Source organism: Fukomys damarensis, unplaced genomic scaffold (genome assembly GCF_012274545.1).
Source record: "Fukomys damarensis isolate Sample0158 unplaced genomic scaffold, DMR_v1.0_HiC HiC_scaffold_14, whole genome shotgun sequence".
Classification (NCBI taxonomy): domain Eukaryota; kingdom Metazoa; phylum Chordata; class Mammalia; order Rodentia; family Bathyergidae; genus Fukomys; species Fukomys damarensis.
In genome coordinates, this window is record NW_022900926.1 from 52,480,409 (window position 1) to 52,503,663 (window position 23,255).

Below are 23,255 nucleotides of genomic sequence, written 5' to 3' on the forward strand. Positions count from 1 at the left end.
TATTTATACATGCACACACATACATATAAATGTCCCTCATGATGGATGTAATTATGTACAGCAAACATATACTAATAAACATATATACACATATGAAAAATAGGTTCTAAAGGAACAAGAAGTAAAGCTTGGAAAAATGAAAGAGGAATAAAAATAAGGGCATCTGGACAGATGACACAGCCAAGTAGTACCTAATTTATTGATTTGCAAGTGGGCCTGCACACAAATGAATCACCAAACTGTTTAGGAGCAGTGCAGTGCTGTTTCCACCATCCCTGCTAATCTGTGTGTATGTGTATGTTCCTGTGATTCTCTTAACACAATAAAGAAGGTTTTAAAATTCACCGTAAAAATAAACATCTTCAAAGTGGGAAGGGTAGGGGAAAAGAAATAAGGGAAAAGAAAAAAATAAAACAAAAAAATGGAAACAAAGTCTTTGTAAATAGGGAAGGGTGAAGAGGGTGAAGGGAGGGTAGGGCCGAGGGGAAAAAATGAGAACCAAGATCTGTCATGTAGAGGTACAAGATCCCAATGATGAATATAACTGTACTATATACCTAAAAAGTACTAATAAACTCAATGAGAAAAAAAATCTTCAAACTGAGTATAACTAAAATCTGATCAATGTTTGTTAAGAGAAATAAGTGCTAGCTAGTGCACTGGGAAAAAGAGTAGGGAAAAAAGTTGGAAAAAGTAACAGGAAGACAATTGGCTTCTTTTCTCATGATTAAGAACCTGATTTACATAGTATATACATGTGTGTGGGGGTGTTTGTATAATATTTTAGAGGAGAGTAGAATTTTTTATACTTGCAGTTCTGATGGAAATGTGCTTGATGTGAACTGTTTTTGTCTTAGGTATAGTTCACTGGAGAGTAATGTCAAAATAAGTTATTGCTGTTTTTTGAACTTATGGTTATGCAGCTTTTAATAATAGAATTTAAATTAGTTATACACTTGAAAATAGCCAGTTAGCTTTTACTGGTAGATGCAAAACTTACTTGCTGAAATAAAGGTTTGTCTTTCCAAAAAGTACTGATAGTTTACACATCTGTGAAGAAACAAGATTAAGATTTTGTATTTCACATTTTTACTTAACTAGCACACCTTAAATTTCCACTCCAGTTACACATGTATAGCTCATGAATAAATACAGAAGAACCCTCTCTTATATAAAAATGTTGTTTTTATTTTTTGTAATCATATAACAGATTCTTAGCTACCAAAACCTTTTTTTGGCTTCAGTAATCTGTATTTTTTATTGAAAGTATACGTAGTTGTTAAAGATTCTTTATTTGATAAATGAATAAATACGTTTGTGTAGTTTTGAAAGAACCATTCTAGGGGTCAGGGATTTAGCTCAATGGTGCCACCACTTTCCTTGCAAGTGCAAAGACCCAAGTTTGATCCCCGGTACCAAAAAAAAGAACAACCTGTTCTAAGAACTTCAGTGTTTGGCTTATAAAAGGAGAAATGTCAATAAAACTGAGCTGTCTTATACCACTTTTAATAAAATGTTACTTTTATGCTTTCTAGAAAGTATCACAAATAGTGGATATTGTATATTTATGTTTAAGACATTTTTGGGGTTTGCAATGTGAGTAACCTACAATTATCATTTCTAGTAGTGTTTAACATAAACAGTACATTATTAAGATAAATGTAGATGTTTGGAGGCTCAGTGTAAACACCACTTTGAGTACTTATTTCCTTGATTGATTACAAAGGAAATGTAGGTTTTCCTAAGAAAAAAGGAAATTGAGGGATCTTGCAACTAAATGTGAGTAATTATAATTTGAGTTAGAATTAGAGTTTTTTATAGACATCATATTTTTTAATATGAATTTCTTCACATTTGACATCACTGCATCCCTTTAATTTTAAAATACAAGTTGAGCATTCCTAATCTGAAAATTTGAAATTCGAAATGTTCCACAACCTGAAACTTTTTGAATGCCAGAGTGATGCCACAATTGGAAAATTCCACATTTGACCTCATGTGACAGTTTGCAATTAAGACACAAGTACACAACATGCAGTTTATTCAGTGTCTCAGGGAAAAAAGACCCGTCAAGTCCCCTTCAGCTGCAACATATATTTTCTGTATATGCCAAGATTCTTCCACAGAAGCATACCCTCAAAGGGTAATGAAATGGCATGTGTAAAGGCCCAGTGTGCCAAGGACAGGTTCCCCAAGATGCCCCACATGAGGCCACCAACAGTGTGCATCACTCACTGTGTTTTTTGGCATATTCTCTGCTCTGTGATATAAAGATATTGCTGAAAATGTCAGAAAGACCCACAGGTGTCCCTGTGGGTAAGAGTGATAGAAAAAAAGAGGAAACATTTGTGTTTATCTATAGCACAAGAAGTCAAGCTGTTGGAAAAACTGAACAGTGGTGTAAGTGTGAAATGTCTTACTGAAGAGTATGGTGTTAGAATGACCACCATATATGACCTGAAGAAACAGAAGGATAAACTGTTGAAGTTTTATGCTGTAAGTGATGAACCAAAGTTAATGAAAAATAGAAAAACACTGCATAAAGCTAAAAATGAAGATCTTGATCATGTATTGAAAGAGTGGATCCATCAGCATCACCGTGAACACATGCCACTAAATGATATGCTAATCGTGAAACAAGCAAAGATCTATCGTGATGAATTGAAAATTGAAAGGAACTGTGAACATTCAACAGGCTGGCTACAGAAATTTAAGAAAAGACATGGCATTAAATTTTTAAAGATTTGTGGCAATAAAGTATCTGTTGATCACAAAGCAGCAGAGAAATTCCTTGAGGAAGTGGATATTGAAAAAGTTTTTAACATCAAGAGTCAGGCTGTAGTTGTTCATTCATTGACCAAAGGTGAAATAGCCAAAATGGTTCTGATTCAAACTGTTCAAGGTAATAATCATGATGAACATGATGACGTCAGCACTGCAGAAAAAGTGCCTCTAGATGACATGGTGAAATTGTGTGATGGACTTATTGAAGGGTTAAAGCAGTGAGCATTCATAACAGAACAAGAAGTCATGTCACTATAAAATCAAAGAGAGACTTCTAAGACAAAAACTGTTGCTAATGCAGAAGATGACACTGGAGGAAACATTTAAAAAAGCCACTCAGCAGAATGCTTGCTCATCTCTAGAAGACCTACTTCCTGGTCGCTCGACTGCTTCTGATGTTTCTTAGACCTAATACAGTAAAAATAAAATAGTGTACAGTAGCCATTTAAACACAGCACCACCGGTGTTAATTGAAAACTGCTGCTGTTTAACAGCTACTACAGGAATTCTGGAGATGCTGCTACCTGCTTACCCTGAACACATTATTCTTTTTCCTTTATTAATGGTATGTAATACTTTTTACTAACTATGTACATGTAAGTGTGACAGATGATTCCTTACCAGAAGTATATGAATTCAGAATCAACAGTGAGGGTGATGCCAAACAACCACACAGATTGTTCAGTGAGTGGCAGCAGTAATGATACCTTTGCTTTTTTAATAGGTCTGTACACAAACTCTCATGAACACAGTTATTAAAAAATTAGCTTCAGGCTACATGTATTGGGTATACGTGAAACATTAATGAATTTTTTGTTTAGACTTGAGTCCTTTTTCCCTAGATATTTTAATTTGTGTATACAAATGAAATTAAAACACTTCTGAAGCATTTCAGATACAAAATACTCAACTTTTAATGAAATTTATCCCTAAATTCCTAGCATAAAGTGTACATGATAAACTTTTCTCTAAGGACCCTTATATGTATACTCTTTATATAATGTGTACTTCCTCCATTACCTTATTTTTCTTCCTTTTGAACACCTTTGACCCATTTTGTACAGGATATTTTTGCAGCTAATAATCAAAAGAAAATGCATTCATTTCTGGTTAGAATAACATTTACCTTTGTATATTGGCTTTATTTCAGGACTTCCTTATATTTTTAGCTAATGTTCCAGTAGTAATAAACTATTAGGCTATAATACAGTCCTAAGAACATGAACATTTGTTAACTCTTACCTAGCCTTGCTTATAGATATGGTCTTTTAACAAACTAAAATGCAGCTTTCACTTCGATTGCTTCATTTTGCATTTTCTCTTTCCCCACTTTCTTTAAAAAGTTTTTAACACAAGGAAAAAAATCACTGACACCTGGTTTTGGTGCCTGCTGGCTGACATTTGTTGTAACTTAAATTCTGAATAAATTTGTGTATACCATCCATCCTATCATCATGGTTAAGCGGGGAGGGGGAAATGAAACATCAGCAGTTTTCACTAGGAAAAAAACACAGTGATAGTGGAAGCAGTAGATTGCTACTATAAAGTAGAAACAGAAAAAACATTTAACATTACTACCGCTATGTTTTTAAAGATTGAGCCATGTGATAGTTAACTGTGATGTCAGTTTTAAGGAACACTTATCTGATTGGTTTAACAAGGTTCTGAGTGTGTCTGGATGATGGACTTCTGAATAGGGAAGGCCCACCCTGAGTGTGAGTAACACCAACCAATAGGCTTGTAGCCTGGGTGGAATAAAAAAGGGAAAGTCTCACTTCTGCTACTTCAGAGGATCTCCAGTCTTCACCATAACCTTTGGATGTCCATCTCCAGGCTACTAGGGCATACTCTTCAGCCTTCCAGTGCACAACCTCCAGTTTCCCTATATGGTATTACACAGGACTCTCCAGTGAGCTCCCAAGTCTTCAGCCTCTGACTGGATCCTCTCCAGTGCATAAACTGCTCTTTTACATTCTTCCACACCTGACTACAAGAGACCATTGTAAACCTACCTAGAAACCCGTGTGTGTCTGTGTATGTTTTTTTTTTTATGTTAACTCTGTTCCTCTAGTGAACCCTAACTGATGCAAGCTAAGGGTGAAGAAAAAGGGTTTAAATATTGAGACTAAAGCAGAAGTGAATGTGACTTCCACTTGGTAGCCATCTGGTGTTATCAAGAAATTTATATGAGAAATGGACATTTAAATGTATCATTTGTGCTATAGAAAGCATTGGGTTTTTGTCAACTTTGGCCAAGATGAGTTTCAAATAAGTGAGCTGACTGAACAAATTACAGGCATATTATGGTATTATTTCAGAAGTTGCCCATAGTGAAGACAATATTTTTTAAAAATTAGTAACTTGTATATGTGAGAAATTTAAAAAACAAAAAACAGGTTATGGCTTGAATGTGTTTTAAAGGCTGACAAAATAGGTATACTGTACCATTGTTACCTCATCATGTGCTTCATGCCAGGGGTGGACTTTGCAAAGGAAAGCAGAGGGATGGTGTGCTCTATTCTGATGTAATGCATTTTGGGCCATTCATCGCTGGCGAATCAGCTAACCCTCAGTGCTTGATTTATTTCCATGTGATTACCAATCCAGTGCACATGTCTAAATGATGACAAATTTATTAATGAATGAATGGTACAAAATGCAGTATCTTTCTGCCAAGACATTTGCTCTATCCACAACATATTCCCATGCTTTGATCATGTATGTGTTGTTTTCCCCAATTTAATTTGCACAACCATTCTACAGTCTTCAGATCAGGGTATGATTTGCACGGTGAAGGTTCACTACTGAAACCAGTTGCTATTAAATAGAGGAAGAGAGAACAAGGTCCACATGAAGCAAGCTATTGGCATGATTTCTGAGACACTGGTCTATCTACAGTAGTGAAATGCTGGCAGACAACAGGCATGGTTGCTGTGAAATCCTCTGAGGTATACCTGGAAAAAGATCAAAACTCAGGATGGTCATTGAACCAATTGAGCATTCAATTGCTACTCTCACTCGTGTCCCAAACCGGTTTCATTTGAAGACATTGTGGATACAGGCAGCAATTTAACTATTTTCCTAGAGTTAGCAAATACTGAAATTGCTCCAGGTGAACTCACTGATGTAAAATTGGAACTATAAAGCCATAGTGTTGATGATGAAGACCTTGGCAGTAACCATAATATGCATGGGAGACAAGTGATGGAACAACCCAGTAAACATTTCTCAAAGCCTTTTCAAGTGCAGAAAGTAATCACTTACCTTTCCGCAGATGTTCCTTATGAGGTACTTACCCAAGTAAGTGGTATAGATGAATGTGTAATGATCAGTGCAGCACAGTGTTTTGAATACTTAATTTTCTTCGTAAGTCAAGTTGCAAAAATAACTGCCTTGAAAGTCTGTTAAACAAGAGTTGGTGAATAAAGAATATTTGTATAAACAGAACTTCATGTATAAGTGTGACTGATTCCTGTTTCATAACATTTATTGTGCAGGAATTTGTAATATTTCCCCAAGGAGTTTTATTATATTGTCATTAATTTCAGGCTTTGGATGGTTTCTTCTCCCTCCTCCCTTCCAACATCCACTTGGGAAGAGGGACAGGAATGATACTTGGAAGAGAAAAGTATTGTCCAGTTGTTGATAATCCAACTAGAAGAAAAAATAATCTAGATTTAATAAGTTAGATTTAGAATAGCTAAGAAAAAAATAATATTTAGATTAACGAAATAGTGCTCGCTTCAGCAGCACATATTCTAGATTAAAGAGGTAGCAGCACTTGTTCTTCCTAGAGTGTTGCTGATAGGCAAAGGAGGAATGAGTAGAAATACCTGCTTCTTGGGATAGTGCTTGGTTGTAGGAGGAGACACTAAGCAAAGGAGTGGTAGTACTTTCCCTTGGGTTGCTATGGAAGAGCTGTTAGAAGGTGAGGAAAAGTAAAAATTGCAGGGATTGAAGAAATGGATTTCCCACAGGCCTCTCTTACCTATAGCCCTGGCTTTGTGTATCAGGTTATAATGTGACTTAAACCATCAACCCATTCTCTGACCTTCTGCCCATCTCACTGGTTTAAAAGATGAAAAAACAGTGAACCATTTTACCAGACAAAACTTAAAACACCATCACCATTTACAAAGTATGCACTATGAAGTAAAAATTGACAATCACTTTGAGTGCATATCTGTAATTTAAAAGCAGAATGAGTATAAAAATGATTTTTTTAAAGTTTATCAAACAATTATGAAGGAAAATTTGTTGTTTTGTTTTTAGGTAATAAGTTATTAGTCAAGATGTCTTCAGCACCCGAGCCTCCAACATTTAAACAGGAACCACCCAAAGAAAAAGACTTTCGAAACCCAGGACTTGGAGGAGTGCGCACAACTACTTTATTTCGAGCCATAAATCCAGAGCTCTTCATTAAACCTGTAAGAAATAATCCAGGATAAGACTTTATAGTTAATGAGATATAGAATTAGAAAGTTCTTATTTCCCACCATCATTTGATTTTATTGTAGATATTTTATGTTGACCCTTTATGATAAAACCAAATCAAAGGAAATTATAAGTAAAAATAATTTATTTTGAAGGAGCTTAGGAATTACGATGCAAAATGCTTGCATTATAAGGGACCAACTTCTCGAATTAACATAGTTTAATTGTTGCATTAATTTGAAGGCAGATATTGTTATAATTCTATTTCATTGTTAATCTCTCATTGTAGCTAATATATAAATTAAACTATTAAAAATATGCACATATAGAAGAAAACACAGTTCATACTGTGTAGGGTTTGGTATTTGTGATTTCAAGCATCCACTGCGGGTTTTGGAAGGTATGCCTCATGGATAAGTAGGGGGGACTGCTGTCATACTGTCTTGGAGACAGAAGCAGGAAATACTGTATATCACTACCATGCATCACTAACTAAGAAAGGCCAATTTGTTGAGTACAGAACATGTAGAAAGGGGGAAGCAAGTCACAGGTTCAGAAATCGCAAAGTATTATAAATCAGTTCTCTGGAAGCTTTTCCTATTTTTTAAAAGCTTTTCCCCACCCTTCTGCCATTCAAGGCTACATCACTTTGCTTCCTGAGATCTTCAATTTTCTAGCATTACATCATTATTATAACAGCTTAATATCTCTTCTAATCACTGAATCTCGAGGTAATAAAGTAGGTTTCAACAAAATAATTTATGTGTCATTGCTGTGTCTAATATTTGTTATAGAAGGCTTTTGATAATTATCCATATCTTGGGCAGCAAAAATAGTATGTCTGTTTTATTTTTCACTTCCTAATAAAATATACTGATTTGAGATTTGCAAGTAGAACACTTGGGTCTAGGAAAGTTAAGCACCTTCTCCACATTATATAGATACCATTAAATACTGAGCACCAGATCAATATCTGTGCCTCATTCCTCTAAGCTGTCACCTTTCTGTGGGTGGAGGTCTTAAGATATCCAGGCTGGAGAGAGGAGAAAGGCTGGAGAGGGGAAGCAAGAGTCTTCTATAATCTAAATAATTAGGAGCTGAGCTAGTTGAATAAAGAACACAGTAAATGATTATAACTGAAGTTTTGCCATAGGGATGCTAATATAATAAAGCTATGGCATGCCAGTGGTGCCAGCACCTGCCTTGCAATGGCGAGGTCCTGAGTTCAATCCCAGTGAAAAAAAAAAGATACGGCGTGCCAAGAGGGAAGTGTAATAGATATTTATAGATATTTCAGTATCTTCCAATTATTAGTCTTACTAAGGCTTTGTAATTTTTTTTCTTTGACAGAACAAACCTGTAATGGCTTTTGGATTGTTATCCCTTTCACTTTGTGTGGCTTATATTGGTTATCTACATGCAACACAGGAGAATAAAAAGGACCTCTATGAAGCTATTGATAGTGAGGGACACAGTTATATTCAGAGGAGAACATCTAAATGGGATTGAACTGCTACTTACTGCAGGTGGAGTTCTCTTAAGAACTTTGAAATCTTCAAATGAAAGACTTTGTGAGTGCACAGAATCATATTTCTTCTTCAGTAATATGCTAATGAGAAGATAGCAGCCACATCACTAGTAAATTTTGTCATTCTACAGTTTTAGCTATTAATCTCATTCTTTTACCACAAAAGAGCTCAATATTTCCCATTTATTAAATTGTCTTATAAAAGTGCCTTTTTATGAATTCATTTTTGTTAATTATTAAGTTCCGTATAATAAAATTACCCAGTGCTGTTAAATTTGCCTGAAGTTTTTTTTTGTTTGTTTTTGTTTTTAACATTTTAAGGTAAATTGTGCCTTTGAAGCTATTGTGAGAATATAGTGTTATTTCGTTATTTGCAAAGAAAACATGTGCTTTCTACCTGGCATAAAACCTGTATTTGTAAAGAAAGAAATCATAATTTTAAAGCCTGAGTCAGTATTAAGATAAGAGAAATGAAAGCTTAGTTGGATTTAACAGTTCTTGGACCGCTTACAGTAACAGTTCTGGCATTTTGGTTTTTATTTCTGCTACTTTTGGTTAAAATTTTTATTTTAATTGAGAAGATACTCCCCCTCAGTTACTAAAATCATGATTAAATGAGAGTAAAAAGTAATTCAGTTTAGTATACTGAGGTATGGTATTTTTTTACTACAACTAAATATTACCCGTTTTATTTTTTATTAAGCAGTGTTACCGTTGATTAAAAACTAGAACTACTCATAGATAAGAAATAAAGTCTCCTTACCATACTGGGTTTGCCTGATAAAATGTAAATCTTTCTGACAGGGTTTTGGACCTGTTTCATTTCCAGGTACATGCATTTAGCCCATTCTCCAAAATTACTGTAATTGGCAATTAGTAGTAAATTTCATCTCTGAAATTTTGCTTCATTTGTTATTACCAAATAATAATAGCACAGGTAGAGCATATCATAATAATGTTAATTATAATTTCTAGTACTTTATTGTGATTTTACAGGATATATGAAGATGCAATTATGTCTGATTTATAGATATTAAAGAGCTTAACTAATTGAGTTGATACATGTGGATCTAAATTAATTTTTTACTACTGACCCTTCAGTGTTTCTTTGTTATACCTCTCCAAATAGTACAAGTCATGTAGTTTAAAATATACTTTTTGTGTCAAAAAACAAAAAAGCCTTTTAATTCAGATACCTTTTACTTTTGGTTTCCCTGTAAATTTTTTTGTCAAATATGTAGTTTTTCTCTTTTTACCTGACATGCATAATGTCATATTTTCATACATCAGAATTCTTTTACTAGTCAACAAAATAAGTTTATATTCAATGTCATGTCAGAGGAGATATTAATTGGGTGAGCTATTAAGAGAAACTACAGCATACAACCTTAAGCTATGTAACATCTGCATTTGGGAACAAAGGTGGCTATAGATTCAAGCACAGAATTGTGAAGACCAATGTGAAAGAGAACTCACACTGAATTTTAGGAATAAATACCTAATTATAATGTTTTCTATAAGGTGGTCTTAGGTTGTAGCACAGTCTTTGTGTATGCAAAGTGTCAAAGGATGCCAAGGTATGAATGGATTTTTTCATCCATTCTCTGTCGAATGAGGACTTAAGCACACGTGCATGCATGCACACACACACACATGAATGCCCTTTGAAATAAGGATAGCATTTTGAACATTGGACTTACCAGGTCTAGTCTTGTCAGTTTATGGTCAGAAAAACAGGCTGAGAATCATTCAGATTTACTCAGAGTCACAGTGATTCTCATTCATGATAGAAACCTAGATCTTGCTCTGAAGTCTAAGGATCTTTTCATTATATATCCTCTTATGTCCAGTAATGGGTAAACAGCCATTAGACTTTAAGTATAATATATTTAGGTCTTAAGTTCAGAAACAGTTCTGTATTTTGAAGCAAAGCAGTATAAAGGATTAACTGCTAACTCCCTCTAAAAACCATCTGTCTCCTACTGATCAAAGTTTGTTAAACCTATAGCACTAAAGAAAAATGCCACTTTGATAAAGTCAGTTGTGTTTAAGACAATATGGAGAAGACATTTGAAGTCTTGAGTTCAAGTGGCTAAAGAAAGGTCTTTCATTGTAGGAATCAGCTTGAGCTTGGACAAAACTAACGTAATAGATTAGGTCTTGAAGTAAGTCTTGGTAAGTAAACTATTGGGTGATGAAGGATAAGTAACCTTTTGCCTAAGGGAATAATCTTTTGTTCTGATTGGAGAGCGGTTTGCCCAAATCAGCAAACTGTTCCATTGGTAAATTGGCTTTCAAAAATTTCCTAAAGCAAATGTTGAAATTATTTATTGGTTTTACAGTTTTATCTTCCATAGGGTAACCAGCCCTTCTGGTTTGCCAGGCATTAAGGGTTTCTTGTGTTTCTTGTGTTTGGGGTGGTCTTAGGTTGTAGCACAGTCTTTGTGTATGCAGAGTGTCAAAGGATGCCAAGGTATGTATGGGTGTTTTCCAGCGTTTTTATTGTTTTGTTTGTTTGTTTAGGCAGCACTGGAGATTGCCATTGCACTGAGCCAGGTCCCTAGCTCTTTTATTTTTTATTTTGAGACATTTGCCTAGGATAGGCTCAAACTTTTGATCCTTTACTTCAGTCTCCACCACACCCAGCTGACTTTCCCTTTTAAAACAAGGACATTAGCAAGCAAATCAAGACCAGTTTGTTACCCTCCTTTCTGGCCAAGAATTTCCAAGGTTAAGAGAATCTTAGACATAGATGGCCTTTGTTCTCAACCCAGATAATTGTGTGGATGCAGTGGTTTCAGTTTTCAGAAGAAATTCATCTCTTTGTAATCCCTTTCCCAGTCTCAACGGACCATCTTGAAGTTGAATCTGACACCACTTGATAGTTACTTAAAGTCTTCAGTCATTCATCAGGCAATATGACAATATAAATGTGAAACACAGAGGAATTATGTGGTAACTTTTATGACACACAACCCAAGGCCCTGATGTAACCAGCTCACTCTAGCTCTCAGGTTCTTGTTTGGGGACAATGAAGTTTGAAGCCACCAAAACAGCAAGCAGCAAGCAGTGGGGAATGGCCAAATGCATGTTTGTTAGAAAAAAAGAAAAGAGCTCCCTGCTTGCTGGGGAGGGCTAAGTCCATTGGTCTCTTATACAGTTTTTGGGATTGGCATATATGACAGAAAGCAAGGATGCTCCTGATTGCATATAGGTCGTTGATGTCCAGACAGCAAGTACTTCGTTTGCATTTCACTTCTTCCAAGGTCTCTTTCATTTGGTTAAAGGACCTATTCTTTGTCCCTTGTATTCCATTAGGCCCTGATGGTCAATTTGGTTTAGTTAATTATTTGGACCCTTTGGGATGTTAACTCCCTTAAGCCCTGACTTTTAGTTTACTTCAGGTTAACTATTTAGGACCCATGCCCTTTATATATATATATCTTCCACTATTTTTTGGCTTCACTATGGGAGTTCTATTGTTGAAATTAATTTAATAAGCAGCATTGATTCATTATAAAAATCAGTCCTGCCTAGTAGATTCTGTGTATGACATTATTAGGTGATTTTTTTTTTTAAATTCAGTCACTTGGTATAATCATTTGCACAGATGTTTGAGGCAGAATTTCTAAGGCTGTTTCTCTAAGCTAATCAGGAAACTAAAGCAATAGGATCACAAGTTTGAAGCCAACCTCAGCAACGGAGACACTATTTCAAAATAAACTTTTTTTTTTATATTGAGTTTATTGGTACATTTTAGGGATACAGTACAGTTACATTCATTGTTGGGATCATGTACCTTTACATGGCAAGTCTTGATTCTCATTTTTTTCCCCTTACCTCAAAATAAACTTTTAAAAAGAGGATGGTGATGTATGTAGCTCACCATTCACGTTCAATCTCCAGTACCACAAAAACAAAACAAAAAATAGGCTTAGTAATTTTGAATACTGACTAAATGGAAGCAATTTTTCCTTTAAGATACCATGATATTTTGCAGTTTTGTTGCCAAAGCACCAAAACATCACATTTAAAGATAACCTGAAAATAATTAAGAAACTATTTCTATTTTTGGCTGCAAAATAAATTCATTCTTTAAAAAGCCTATTGAAAACATTATGGTGGGCTGATTAATACTCCCCACCTTTGCAAAGATGTCCAGATCCAATCTCTATGATTATGTTACTTACTATAGCAAAAGAAATTTTGCAGATGTGATCAAGTTGAGGACTTTTGAGATGGGAAGATCATCTGGGATTGTCCAGATGGGTCTGGTATGTCACACAGGTTGTTAGAGGTAGACAATCGAAGGAAGAGATATCACCATGAAAGCAGAAAAAGACAAAGCTATTGATGTAAAGAAAATGGATGACTTTAGAAGCTGCAAAAGTAAGGAAATTCCACTGAAGCCTCCTGAAGGAATCTGCCCTGACAGTGATGTTAGCTCTAAAAGACTAATTTTGGACTCTGACTTTCAGAAATTCAGGAGAATACATTTGTGTTGTATTTAAGCTATGACGATTACATTAATTTGTTTCAGTGGCAATAGGACACTAATACAGAAACTACCAGGAAAGTACATGGCTACATCATGCTGCCTTTGTTATTTATTTCAAGTTGCTTTTATGAGCAAAGCTTATGTTACCTAGCAACAGTTGCTGAGAAATAACAACTTAATGCTAGCATCCAGAAGGGAGCACTTGCTGACATCTCCCCAAATCCAATGCCTGTGTCTTATATGAGAGGCTTTTAGTATCATTCGGTAGTGTTAGACATGTTACCATTATCTATGGTAAATCATTTTGTTTTTACCAGCTTCTAGTATTATCCTAAAATCCTGATCCTCTCCAGCTTAAATGTCTAGCTTCTCTTAAAACTACTATTGCTGATCCTAAGATTATTTTAACTAAATGGTAGAAGACATCTGAAATTTAACTATGATCAGAAATCCAAATTACACAAACTTTGTTTGCTGTGCTGTTTGTAATAAAATAATTCCACCAGCTCCTTTTGGGAAAACCTTCAAAAGGATCTATGAATACAAACCATTTAAGACACGTTTTTACACTCACAAAGATATACTGGGTAAGTGACTTTATTGTTTTCCTTTATTCTAATGTTTAATAGCATCATATGTTATTCTTCCTATTACATAGACTTACCAGTTTTTCCCTGTTTAAAGTTGTATCTTTAAACCATCATACAAGGGTGTCTTGTGTGAAAGGATACATGTTAGAATCCAGTCATGTGCATTGGATAGGGTATTTAGCCTTCCAATCTGTTTTTTTTTTTTTTTTTTTTTTTTTTTTTTTGAGAGACAGGGTCTCACTATGTAGTTGAGACTGATCTGGAACTCACTATGTAGCCCAGGCTGGTTTTGAACTCAGCGATCCTCCTGCCTCAGCCTCCCGAGTGCTGGGATTACAGGCATGCGCCACCGTGCCCAGCGCCAATCTGTGTATGGTGAATAAGAATATTAGTATGTATCTTTTAGATCATGAAGTTTTAATGAAATATTTGTACCTATTATAACATTTGGAACATTCAAGTAAGTGTGAGTTCTTTTCACTCTTGCCTCTACTTGGGTACCTTTCAGATGTGGAAGACAGGAAATAACTCCAAGTAATTTCCTAATAAATGAGTGGAAAGAGGGGCCCAGGATTTAGTCAGTGGTTCTGCCACCTACTTCACAAGCGCAAAGTCCCAAGTTCAATCCCTGGCACCAAAAAAAACCAACCAAAAAAATGAGACAAGTGAGTGAAAGAAACTGTAGCCTTTAATTAGTAGCTAGTGATATAGAAATAAGTACATATAAATAATGTGAGAATATTATAAACTATAGTACATAAAAAAATCAATTGTAATTACAGATTTCCATCTCATTTAAGTATAAAAAGGTATCAACAACTTGCATTACTATCACGTTTTTATGAAGTTCAGCATTTTTGTGGTTCATGCCTAATCATATTTCTTTCTGGAAAATCTTTAATAATTGTATCTATACAGTGTTAAGCTTTGTAGTACAGTATATGTCCATCTCTATCCTAGTATTTGCTGCCTTATGTTTTATGACTCACTAATATTTTAGTGGGAAAGATCCTGTGCAACCAAACATATCCTTTTGGTTGCAGGCGACAGAAACACAGTTCAAAATAGACTGCTTATAAAATAGAATTTCTTGACCTTTTTGACAGATCAATTTGAGGAAGATCTGGTATCAGTCTTTCAATTCATTATGCTTACTCTCCAAGGGAGTTGGCTTAATTGTTTACTACCAAAATGAGGTTTACTCCAGCAGGAGTGGCGTAAATCCAAATATATCTAAGCATCAGTGACCTCCGGCTTAGAAATCCCTTAGAAAAAAGCTCTATCCTCATATAAAATCATAGGGATGAGTCTCTTAGCCAGGCTTTAAGTATTTGCCAATCATGGCCCAATTACTATGGCCTAGAGGAAGTAAAAAAGGCCAGGAAGACTGGATGCTGTGGTTGGCAGTCTTACCAGAACAATCTCAGGTGAAGGGGAGAACTTGTTGAGAGAAGTAGGTCTTGTTGCTAGAGGGAGAGCAGAGATGTACAGCAGAATAAGCACACGTGTTCATAGTGTAACGTGTGAGTATTGCCAAGCTAGGCACCATGAGGTGTTCTTTGTAATTTTAGAAAGTTGATCATCAAGACCTTACCCCATGAAAGGTTACTAATTTCACTTATTTAAAATATGAGAAATTAATGGAGTGAAGGATAAGTACTATGAGAGTTTACAGAGAATAATCACTGTGATTTCAGTACCCAAAGAGCCCATCACCCTGACAACATTTTTTGCCACTTCTGACAACCTCTTGGGTATAAAAAAATGTAGGCAAATCTGTGACCACCTCAAAATACTCAGATCTTGATTCCCGGTTCAGTTCTTCCTGTATCTATCTGATGTTGTATCATTCCTTAACCTCTCTAGACTTAATCCCCTCTCTGAGAGGGTATTATAGGCTTTTTATTATTTGGGAGTCAAATTAGAGAGTTGACAAAGAATAAACTACTCCTTTGATCACTTCCCTACTGAAGTCATTAAACCTACAGAGATTTGTATATTAAGTAAAGGTACCCATGTAATGTATTAGAGAAAATATTTGGTTTCCATCCTCCTGATAGAAGTTGCAACAGCAGCAGATAGTAGCAAGAAGAGGGAAGAAGAAGAATGTGCTAATATCTCTTGAATATTCACTCACTATTCCAATTTAGATTTATAAAATGTACCACTTTCTGCAAGGCATTTATTTCATATAGCTTCCCTTAATTGCTTACCGTCTGGACTGAGTGTGATAAGTTGAATGATGCCCCTATTCAGGCCTAACTGTGCTCCCAATCAGGGAAGAATTTACCCCTATCTTTAAAAAATAAGCAGCTCAGTGAGTGTGTCTCAGTGACAGAGGATATGCTTAGCATATTGTATTCAATCTCTAGCACCAAAAAAACAAACAAAAAAAAAACAACAAAAAAAAAACTAGAGAGAGAGAAAGATAAAGACAAATACCTGGGTGTGATGGCACACACTTGTAATCCTAGTGCCCAGGAGGCTGAGGCTGGAGGGTCACCACAGTTTCAAGGCCAGCTCAAGCTACCTAGTGAGTGCAAGACCAGCCTAAACTACATAGTGAGACCCTGTCTCAAAATAATAATAATTTAAAATGAATGAAAGAAAGAAAAGGAAGAAAAAGGAAAAGTTGGTATCTCCTAAAAAGATATATCTCCTAGATGGCTCACATAAATAACTAGATAATAGTAGAAAGGAAACCCAGGAAATGGTCTATGGAGGTTTGTGATCATTTCTCTTCAAATACACAGATATTGGAGCAGATATTCTGAATAAAGCAGAAAAATTTCAAGAGGATGCTCTCAAAGAAAGCATTGCAAAAGCAGAAGCTAAAGTGTGGAATCAGGTAAAAGAAGTTAGAAATCAACCTAAAATACATATTTACAGTTCTTTTACTTTTTGGATTTGTCTAAAGCAAAAATACAGAATAGTAGGCAAGAGCATAGGCTACAGAGTCAGAACTGACTGAGTCCTAGGTAGCTATGGGGTCCTGGGCAGGTTCTTCAACCTGTGCAGTACTGGCTTCTTCAGGATGACAATAACAACAACAACAATGATAAACCCATGCTATAAAATTGTTGAGAGAGCTCACTAATATATAATACACCTGTCACACAGTAGGTGCTTAGCAAGAAATGGCTCCTGTCAAGAGCTTCCTTTTTTATATTGCCTGCTTTGTATGAATTACTCATTCCGTCTTAGTCCAATTTGATTAAAACTTGAAAAGGGGCATTCATTTAAATTATGATGGCCTTCCATTTAATATATGCACCATTCATTTTGTGCTATATGTAATACCCCCAGACTACCCATTTTTTCCAAACGCTTTATCTTGTCCTGCTTTCCTTCTCATTTTCTGTCTCCAAAATCCTTGGTACTACTGGCATAGAGTGCATGTCCATCATCCTGGTATTTGAGAGACTGAGGCAGAAGAATCACTTGAGTCCAGGAATTCAAGTCCAGCCTGGGCAACACAGTGAGATGCTGTCTCAAACAGAAATCCCCAAGTCCTTGATGCTTCGTGCATATGATTGCCCTCTGCTAATCTTGATAATATTAATAAATAATTGGACTCTTTTTTTTTTTTCAAAGGCCAATGAACGCCAAAAAAAAGCAGTGGAGAAAGCACTTGAAGATGCAAATGCCAGACACAAATTTCAAATTCAAGTTTTGGAAGAAAAACATCAAAAAGATTTACAGGTTTTTCAGAATGGCTTGTTGTCTTTTTAAAAATACTTTAGTAAAGAAAAAGTAAAGTTGGCAAGGGAATAATGGGAAAAACAATAATATGTAAGTCTGTAAGTCTAGGTTGGTGTGACATAGAGGCTAAGAGGGTGGCCTCAAAGGTTCACAGAAGAGGTGCTGAGCTCTGTGGAGTAATGATGGTGCTATGAGGGAAAAACCCCATTGCTTACTTCCTAAAGAAAGCCTTACCCGGCCAAACCTGCCCTGCCACTTGTCCGTGACACCTGGATCTCTTTCATAGCAGTCATCACTGTTGTAATTAAGTAACTGTGTGATTTGTTGTTTAATGTCTGACCCCCTCACAACTGCAGCTTTCATCACGGTATGTCTGTCTATCTTTGCATTAGCTCTGGTGCCTTTCACAGTGCCTTTACTTAGCACGGACCTAAATGATTATTGAACAAGTAAGATAGGCTATTCTCTTCCTTTTGCAATTCTGGTTGCATTCGTTTCCCTATTTGCATTTCCTGTACTGCCAAGAGGGCCATCTGAGGTGTCCCTCAAGTATTCTGCGCAGGTCATGAGATGAGGGCAACTCTTCCTAACCTGCAACTTGTTCAAGCACATGACTCTAGCTAGTAACTTTCCATGCAGTGGCCCTGAGATTCATTGTTTAGGTTTGATACCTCGGTTGCACCATTGTTCCAAGGATGAGGATACAGAACAATTTTCACATTTGTCTAAGGGAAAGAAATAGACTGAGACAAGGTGCAGGTGTGCTGTTACATGGGCAGCACTTTGAAGAAAGTAGCAGAGATCTGGCCCAGGTTTGGCCTAACTACTAAGAACAGGAATTGTGGGTCCATACATTCATTGTTTCAGTAATGAACACCTACTTGCCTTATACTGTATTAGTTCTGTACTAGGTGAGATTAAGTGGACTGCCTTCATCCTCAGAGGACTGTTAGGCAAAGTCTCTGTCCCAGGGTTCCGAACACATAGGGGGATGCTGCCTGCTTGGCACCAGTGGTCTACTTCGGCCAGCTTGGCGTGATCCCCAAGGAGTAGGCTGCGGCAGTCCACCCCTGTATAAAGAGAGAAATGCCATAAATCACCATCCAGAAGGTTAAAGCAAACAGGTACTCAACAGAAACATAGGTATTTTATTTATAAAACCTAAAATTTTTCTTGAAAGAGACATTGTATTTTTTTTTTAAAGTCTGTCAAATATCTGTACAGGAAACATGGAATTCATGAAGCCATTTCCTATAATATCTCAAAGTATAGGCTGATTTATTCAAAATGTATTTTAGAAAAGAAAATCTTACATCAGTAAGAACACTGCCAAATATCAGGTTATTGAATTATTTCTAGAGCTTTAAATATGTATTCCACATCTTCGTGGAACAGTAAAATGATCTTAGTTTTACCAAATCATTATATACATGAGGAACCAAGTTTAATTCTGAGTCCTAGTTCAGAACCTACCCAAAATAAAGGGCTAGGCTTAATTTCAAAACTCTATGATTCAAACAGAAATATATGTATTAGATGATACTTCACCTATCTGAAGCCCAGCCATCTGATAATCTTAATTATTGAAAATCCAGAAATAAACTAAAATATTCCCTAATGAGTTGAAAGTCTTGACTGCAGACAAACCAGACTTATTTTCCATAGTAAAACCTATCCATCCCCACTCTGATGTCATTACACTTACTTGGCAAACTGAACCCAACATTGTTGGTTGTTTGCTTTTCCAAATCCAAAATCAAGTAAATGTTGCAAACTAGAAATGACAAAAGGGGAGGGGTCATTAAAAATGGAAAAGATAATCCTCAGCCCAAGGCATGAGAAGAACAAGAAAAGCTACAAAGAACAGGTAGCAAATCTCCAGCATCAAAACAGGCTGGGATCATTATGTCAGAGACAAATATTCCTATGAAGCTGAACAATTATTAAGTGCCATATGAAGTTTTTAGCGCAATGCAATCATTCATCTTTGTTTACTGAGAGCACATTATCAAGAAAAATTAGTGTTTTATTCTACTATTTTTATGAAATTGAAGACAGTTGAAGAACATTCAAATACTTTATCAAAAAATAGCAATTTGAGACAATGCTTCCCTCCGGGTAGAAAACCCAGTTAGCATTTCTAAACCACCAATGTTTTCCTTAAAAGATTTTCAAAATACACTGAGGCCACCAAGATAAAAGTTGATTTTTGTTGTCCCCCCCACCATAGCCAAAGTGAGAAGTTGAAAGTGTGAAAGTTTTCCCTCTTGAAAAAAAAACTGAAGTCTGTCAAACAATTTGGTTTTGGCATTTGCTTGTTTGTTTGCTTGTTGTGGTGTTGGTTTTGGTGTAGCGATTGAACGCAGGTCCCCATGCATGCTAAGCAAGCCCTCTCCCACTGAACTATACCCCTGATCATCTAACAAATATTTTAATTGTTGAAACAATTTTGTAAGAAGCTAAAAGCAATTTCCATTTGACTCCCAGCTTCAGCTTAAGATTCTCTCTAGGTGCACCATAAATGGAGCTGGCTCCCATGGACACCACAGAAAGGGTGCTAAGGGGATTGAGTAAACTTTAGCCAAGAGAACTTCTATTGTTTTTATTCCTTTGACTCTGAGTAAGATTTCATTTGAAGGAGAGACTTTGCTATTTTACTAAAAGGAAGGTCTACTATGTGATATGCATGTAGAGGGTTTCTGGAATGAAAAATAAATTCAGGAATCTCTTCAAAGACTCTAGTATTTTAACCAACAGTGAAGGAAGAAGCTGACAGTTGAGAACCTCAATTTCTTCCCCTGGTTATCCCACTGAAATAATTCAATACATTACTAGTGAAGTAATTTATGTTCTCCTAATATCTTCTTTTAACGAAAATAGAGATAGGGCTGGGGATTTAGCTCAGTGGCACCACGCCTGCCTTGCAAATGCAAGGTCCTGAGTTCAATCCCAGTACTGAAAAAAAATAGAAATAAAAATGTATCTTTAAATGAAAGTTTTGAGACTCCTGAAAAGATTTAATTGCCTCCGCTTTCTTGCTTATAGTTCTATTACACCTCTCAGTGCACAGCGAGGTTGTTGGTCTCCTCCACTACACAGTGAGTCCTCTGAGAACGAGGGTCCCAGTCTTTTCTGTTTGTTGCATTTGGGCCAAGCAGAGGGCCTGATATGCTGTGGAGCTGGTAAGCATTTCCAAGATAGCAACAGGGTTTTCCTTTAGGACTGTTTGTAAAATTCTTCTGCCAAATGGTGGTATGACTGATGCTTCCTCATTTTTTTTGGTTGAAAGCCATCTACAGTCTTCCATCCCCAGAATAATGGAGCTCTTGTTTCTGTCCCTTCCATTAATAAGAAAGCCCCCCGGCCACTAATTATCTCAGGAATGGGGACTGGAAGACAGGTTCTGGTGACTGCAGCAATGTGTAACTGTTTCCTGCCTGAGCCTCCGTTTCCCTCCTAACCCAACAGATACTCAGGAGGCATAATTATTTCTGCAATTTTACTATGTGTAGTGAAAATATGATAATCAGGGGAAAAAAACCTGGGCTGGGATTGCAGCTCAGTGGTAGGCTTGCCTAGCATGTACAAGGCCCTGGGTTTGAACTCTGGCCTTAACAAACAAAACAAAACTTTACCTACCCTCCAACCCAACATTTTTTGCATATTCCCTTTCAATATTACCTATATAGTATATATATTTATGCTACATAGTTTGTACACTTTTGGTTTTGCTTAACATCATGTAAATGAAAGTTTTTCATATTGTATAGAATCTTCTTTTAAATCATCAGTGTTAACATCAAGTAATTGAAACTATGATTTAGATCCAACCTCTTAGTATTCATCTAACCCAAGTTTTTCCATTTAAGGAAATGGCAGAAAAAACAAAGACAGAGGTGTTTCAAAACATGGGTGAGGAAATGAAGAGAGAAAATCTGGCTGTGGAGCAGCGCATGGTTCATCGAATCCAAAGGATTATGATGGAGTGCCACAGAGAGAAGATCGAAGCTGTGCAGAAAGCCAGGGAGGAAGAGCGACAGATCACCCAGTTAGCGCTCACAGCCCAGAAAAGGTATTCCAGAGAACACGTTGCAATTTTTTTTCTTTTTGGTACCAGGGATTGAACTCAGTCCTTGTGCTTGCAAGGCAGGCAGCAGCACCACTGAGCTAAATTCCCAGCCCTACACATTGCAAATTTGTACTTGACTTTATCAAGGTCCACCTGGAGAAAGGAGTAAGGTTAGGGTACACAGGCAGATATTGCCCAATTTTTCTGTATTTTTATTGTGAAATTTATCAACTATAAAGAAGATATATATTAGAGGGAGGGGTTTATAGAAAAATAGTAACACAATCACTGAAGTATCTAACATCCAGTTTAGAAACTTCGAAATCACCAACACTTCTGAAACGCCTATATGTTCTTCCTCAGTCATATTTCCTTCATTTCCCCTTTCCACAGATAACTACTGTTCTAGATATTGTGTTCTTCATTCTGTAACTCTAGTTTTAAGAGGCAGGGGAGAGTAATCAAGAAACATTTTCCCGTACATATATATAAAAGTAAATATTATTTTATTGTTTCTCTAGTTCATATGCTATTGTAGATTTGCTCCTTCTTAGAATTTTTCTTCTTATTAATATATGTTGCAAAAGTTGACTTTATGAAAATATATAGATCAAAACTTATAGGTTCTGATTTATTTCTTCTCTAACCTTCTCTTCTTCCCAGAGACAATCATCTATATCCTTTATAGTCTTTTGATATATTTTCAGCCACGTATATGTGTGTAATTACAAATCATTTTTACATATATCTAGTCACGTACATGCCACAGAGAGAATGTGTGGCATATATAGATAAAAAGAAAACCAAGATGATCATTTCTGTGTAGGAGATGAACATTTGATGAAGTGGGACAATAGGATACCAGAGCTCGTCAGGTGCAGAAAACCACAACTTCCAAATGTTCAGTGACCTGCCCAAGATCACTGGCCTCCTGTTTGTTTGTTGCATGAGTCAACAGGCAAATCCATTTTAAAATAAGCAAGTGAGATCTTTTTCATTAGAACTGTTTAGAGCAGGGCCAAGAGTAAAATCCTGGAAGGGATGCAGATCAAGAATGAGGGTCACAACTGTGGCAGTTTGAGCTTGTGTTCCTTCCTGCATAGAGTGCAAATCATTGTGGAGGTAGAAGAGAAAGGTGAGAGTTTCAGAAAGGGAGCAGAGAGTAAGCTGTGGGCCAATGTAGTAGAAAGTAGACCCCTCCTCTCCCACCACCATCACCACTTGCAGGAGCTCTACCCTTCCCCTACAGCCTGAGCTCCACTCCTCACACACACTTGCAGACCCTGATCTCTTCCTTGCTCTATTGCTTTTGCCCACCTCCAGCCCTTTCCCTGTGAGGTTTGGATGAAAAGTTTTCAATGTCCATCTTTTATTGAATTAAACTAAGATTAGAGAGCTGCCACGTGTGTTGTTTAAATCTATCCAACCAGAATTCCTCTTATTCATTGATGTTTCCCACATGCCTAGAAGAGAACGTGGCACATAGTAGGCATTCTTTAAATGTTTATTGAACAAATCGTTTAGCTCCATTTTAATCAGCTGTACTCTGCAGCATTCCAGACCTTATTTCTATACATTGCTAGATTCCAGTGTTCTTTGGTACATTTGGAGGAAACACTAGTGTATGTATATATATATATATATATATAT

At 36.3% G+C, this 23,255-nt stretch overlaps 2 protein-coding genes across 4 annotated transcripts in view; both read left to right on the forward strand.

The window, feature by feature from the left end:
• The window catches only part of Smim8 (small integral membrane protein 8), a 32,026-nt gene extending 23,020 nt beyond the window's left edge, over nt 1–9,006 (forward strand). For 2 of the 3 annotated variants that reach the window (XM_033763377.1, XM_010633282.3), the window contains 2 exons: nt 7,057–7,211; nt 8,569–9,006. In XM_033763377.1, coding sequence (XP_033619268.1) covers nt 7,077–7,211; nt 8,569–8,727 — 294 coding nt within the window. In that variant the 5' untranslated portion in view covers nt 7,057–7,076 and the 3' untranslated portion in view covers nt 8,728–9,006. Of the gene's footprint in view, nt 1–4,478; nt 4,500–7,056; nt 7,212–8,568 lie in introns of those variants that run through there. The other variant, XM_033763378.1, reaches the window with a different exon arrangement.
• Nucleotides 9,007–12,869: 3,863 nt separating this feature from the next.
• CUNH6orf163 (chromosome unknown C6orf163 homolog) overlaps nt 12,870–23,255 on the forward strand; it is a 24,540-nt gene continuing 14,154 nt past the window's right edge. The window contains exons 1-4 of the mRNA XM_010633284.3: nt 12,870–13,831; nt 16,588–16,682; nt 17,429–17,536; nt 21,406–21,608. Of these exons, the coding sequence (XP_010631586.1) occupies nt 13,684–13,831; nt 16,588–16,682; nt 17,429–17,536; nt 21,406–21,608 (554 nt within the window). The 5' untranslated portion in view covers nt 12,870–13,683. The remainder of the gene's footprint in view (nt 13,832–16,587; nt 16,683–17,428; nt 17,537–21,405; nt 21,609–23,255) is intronic.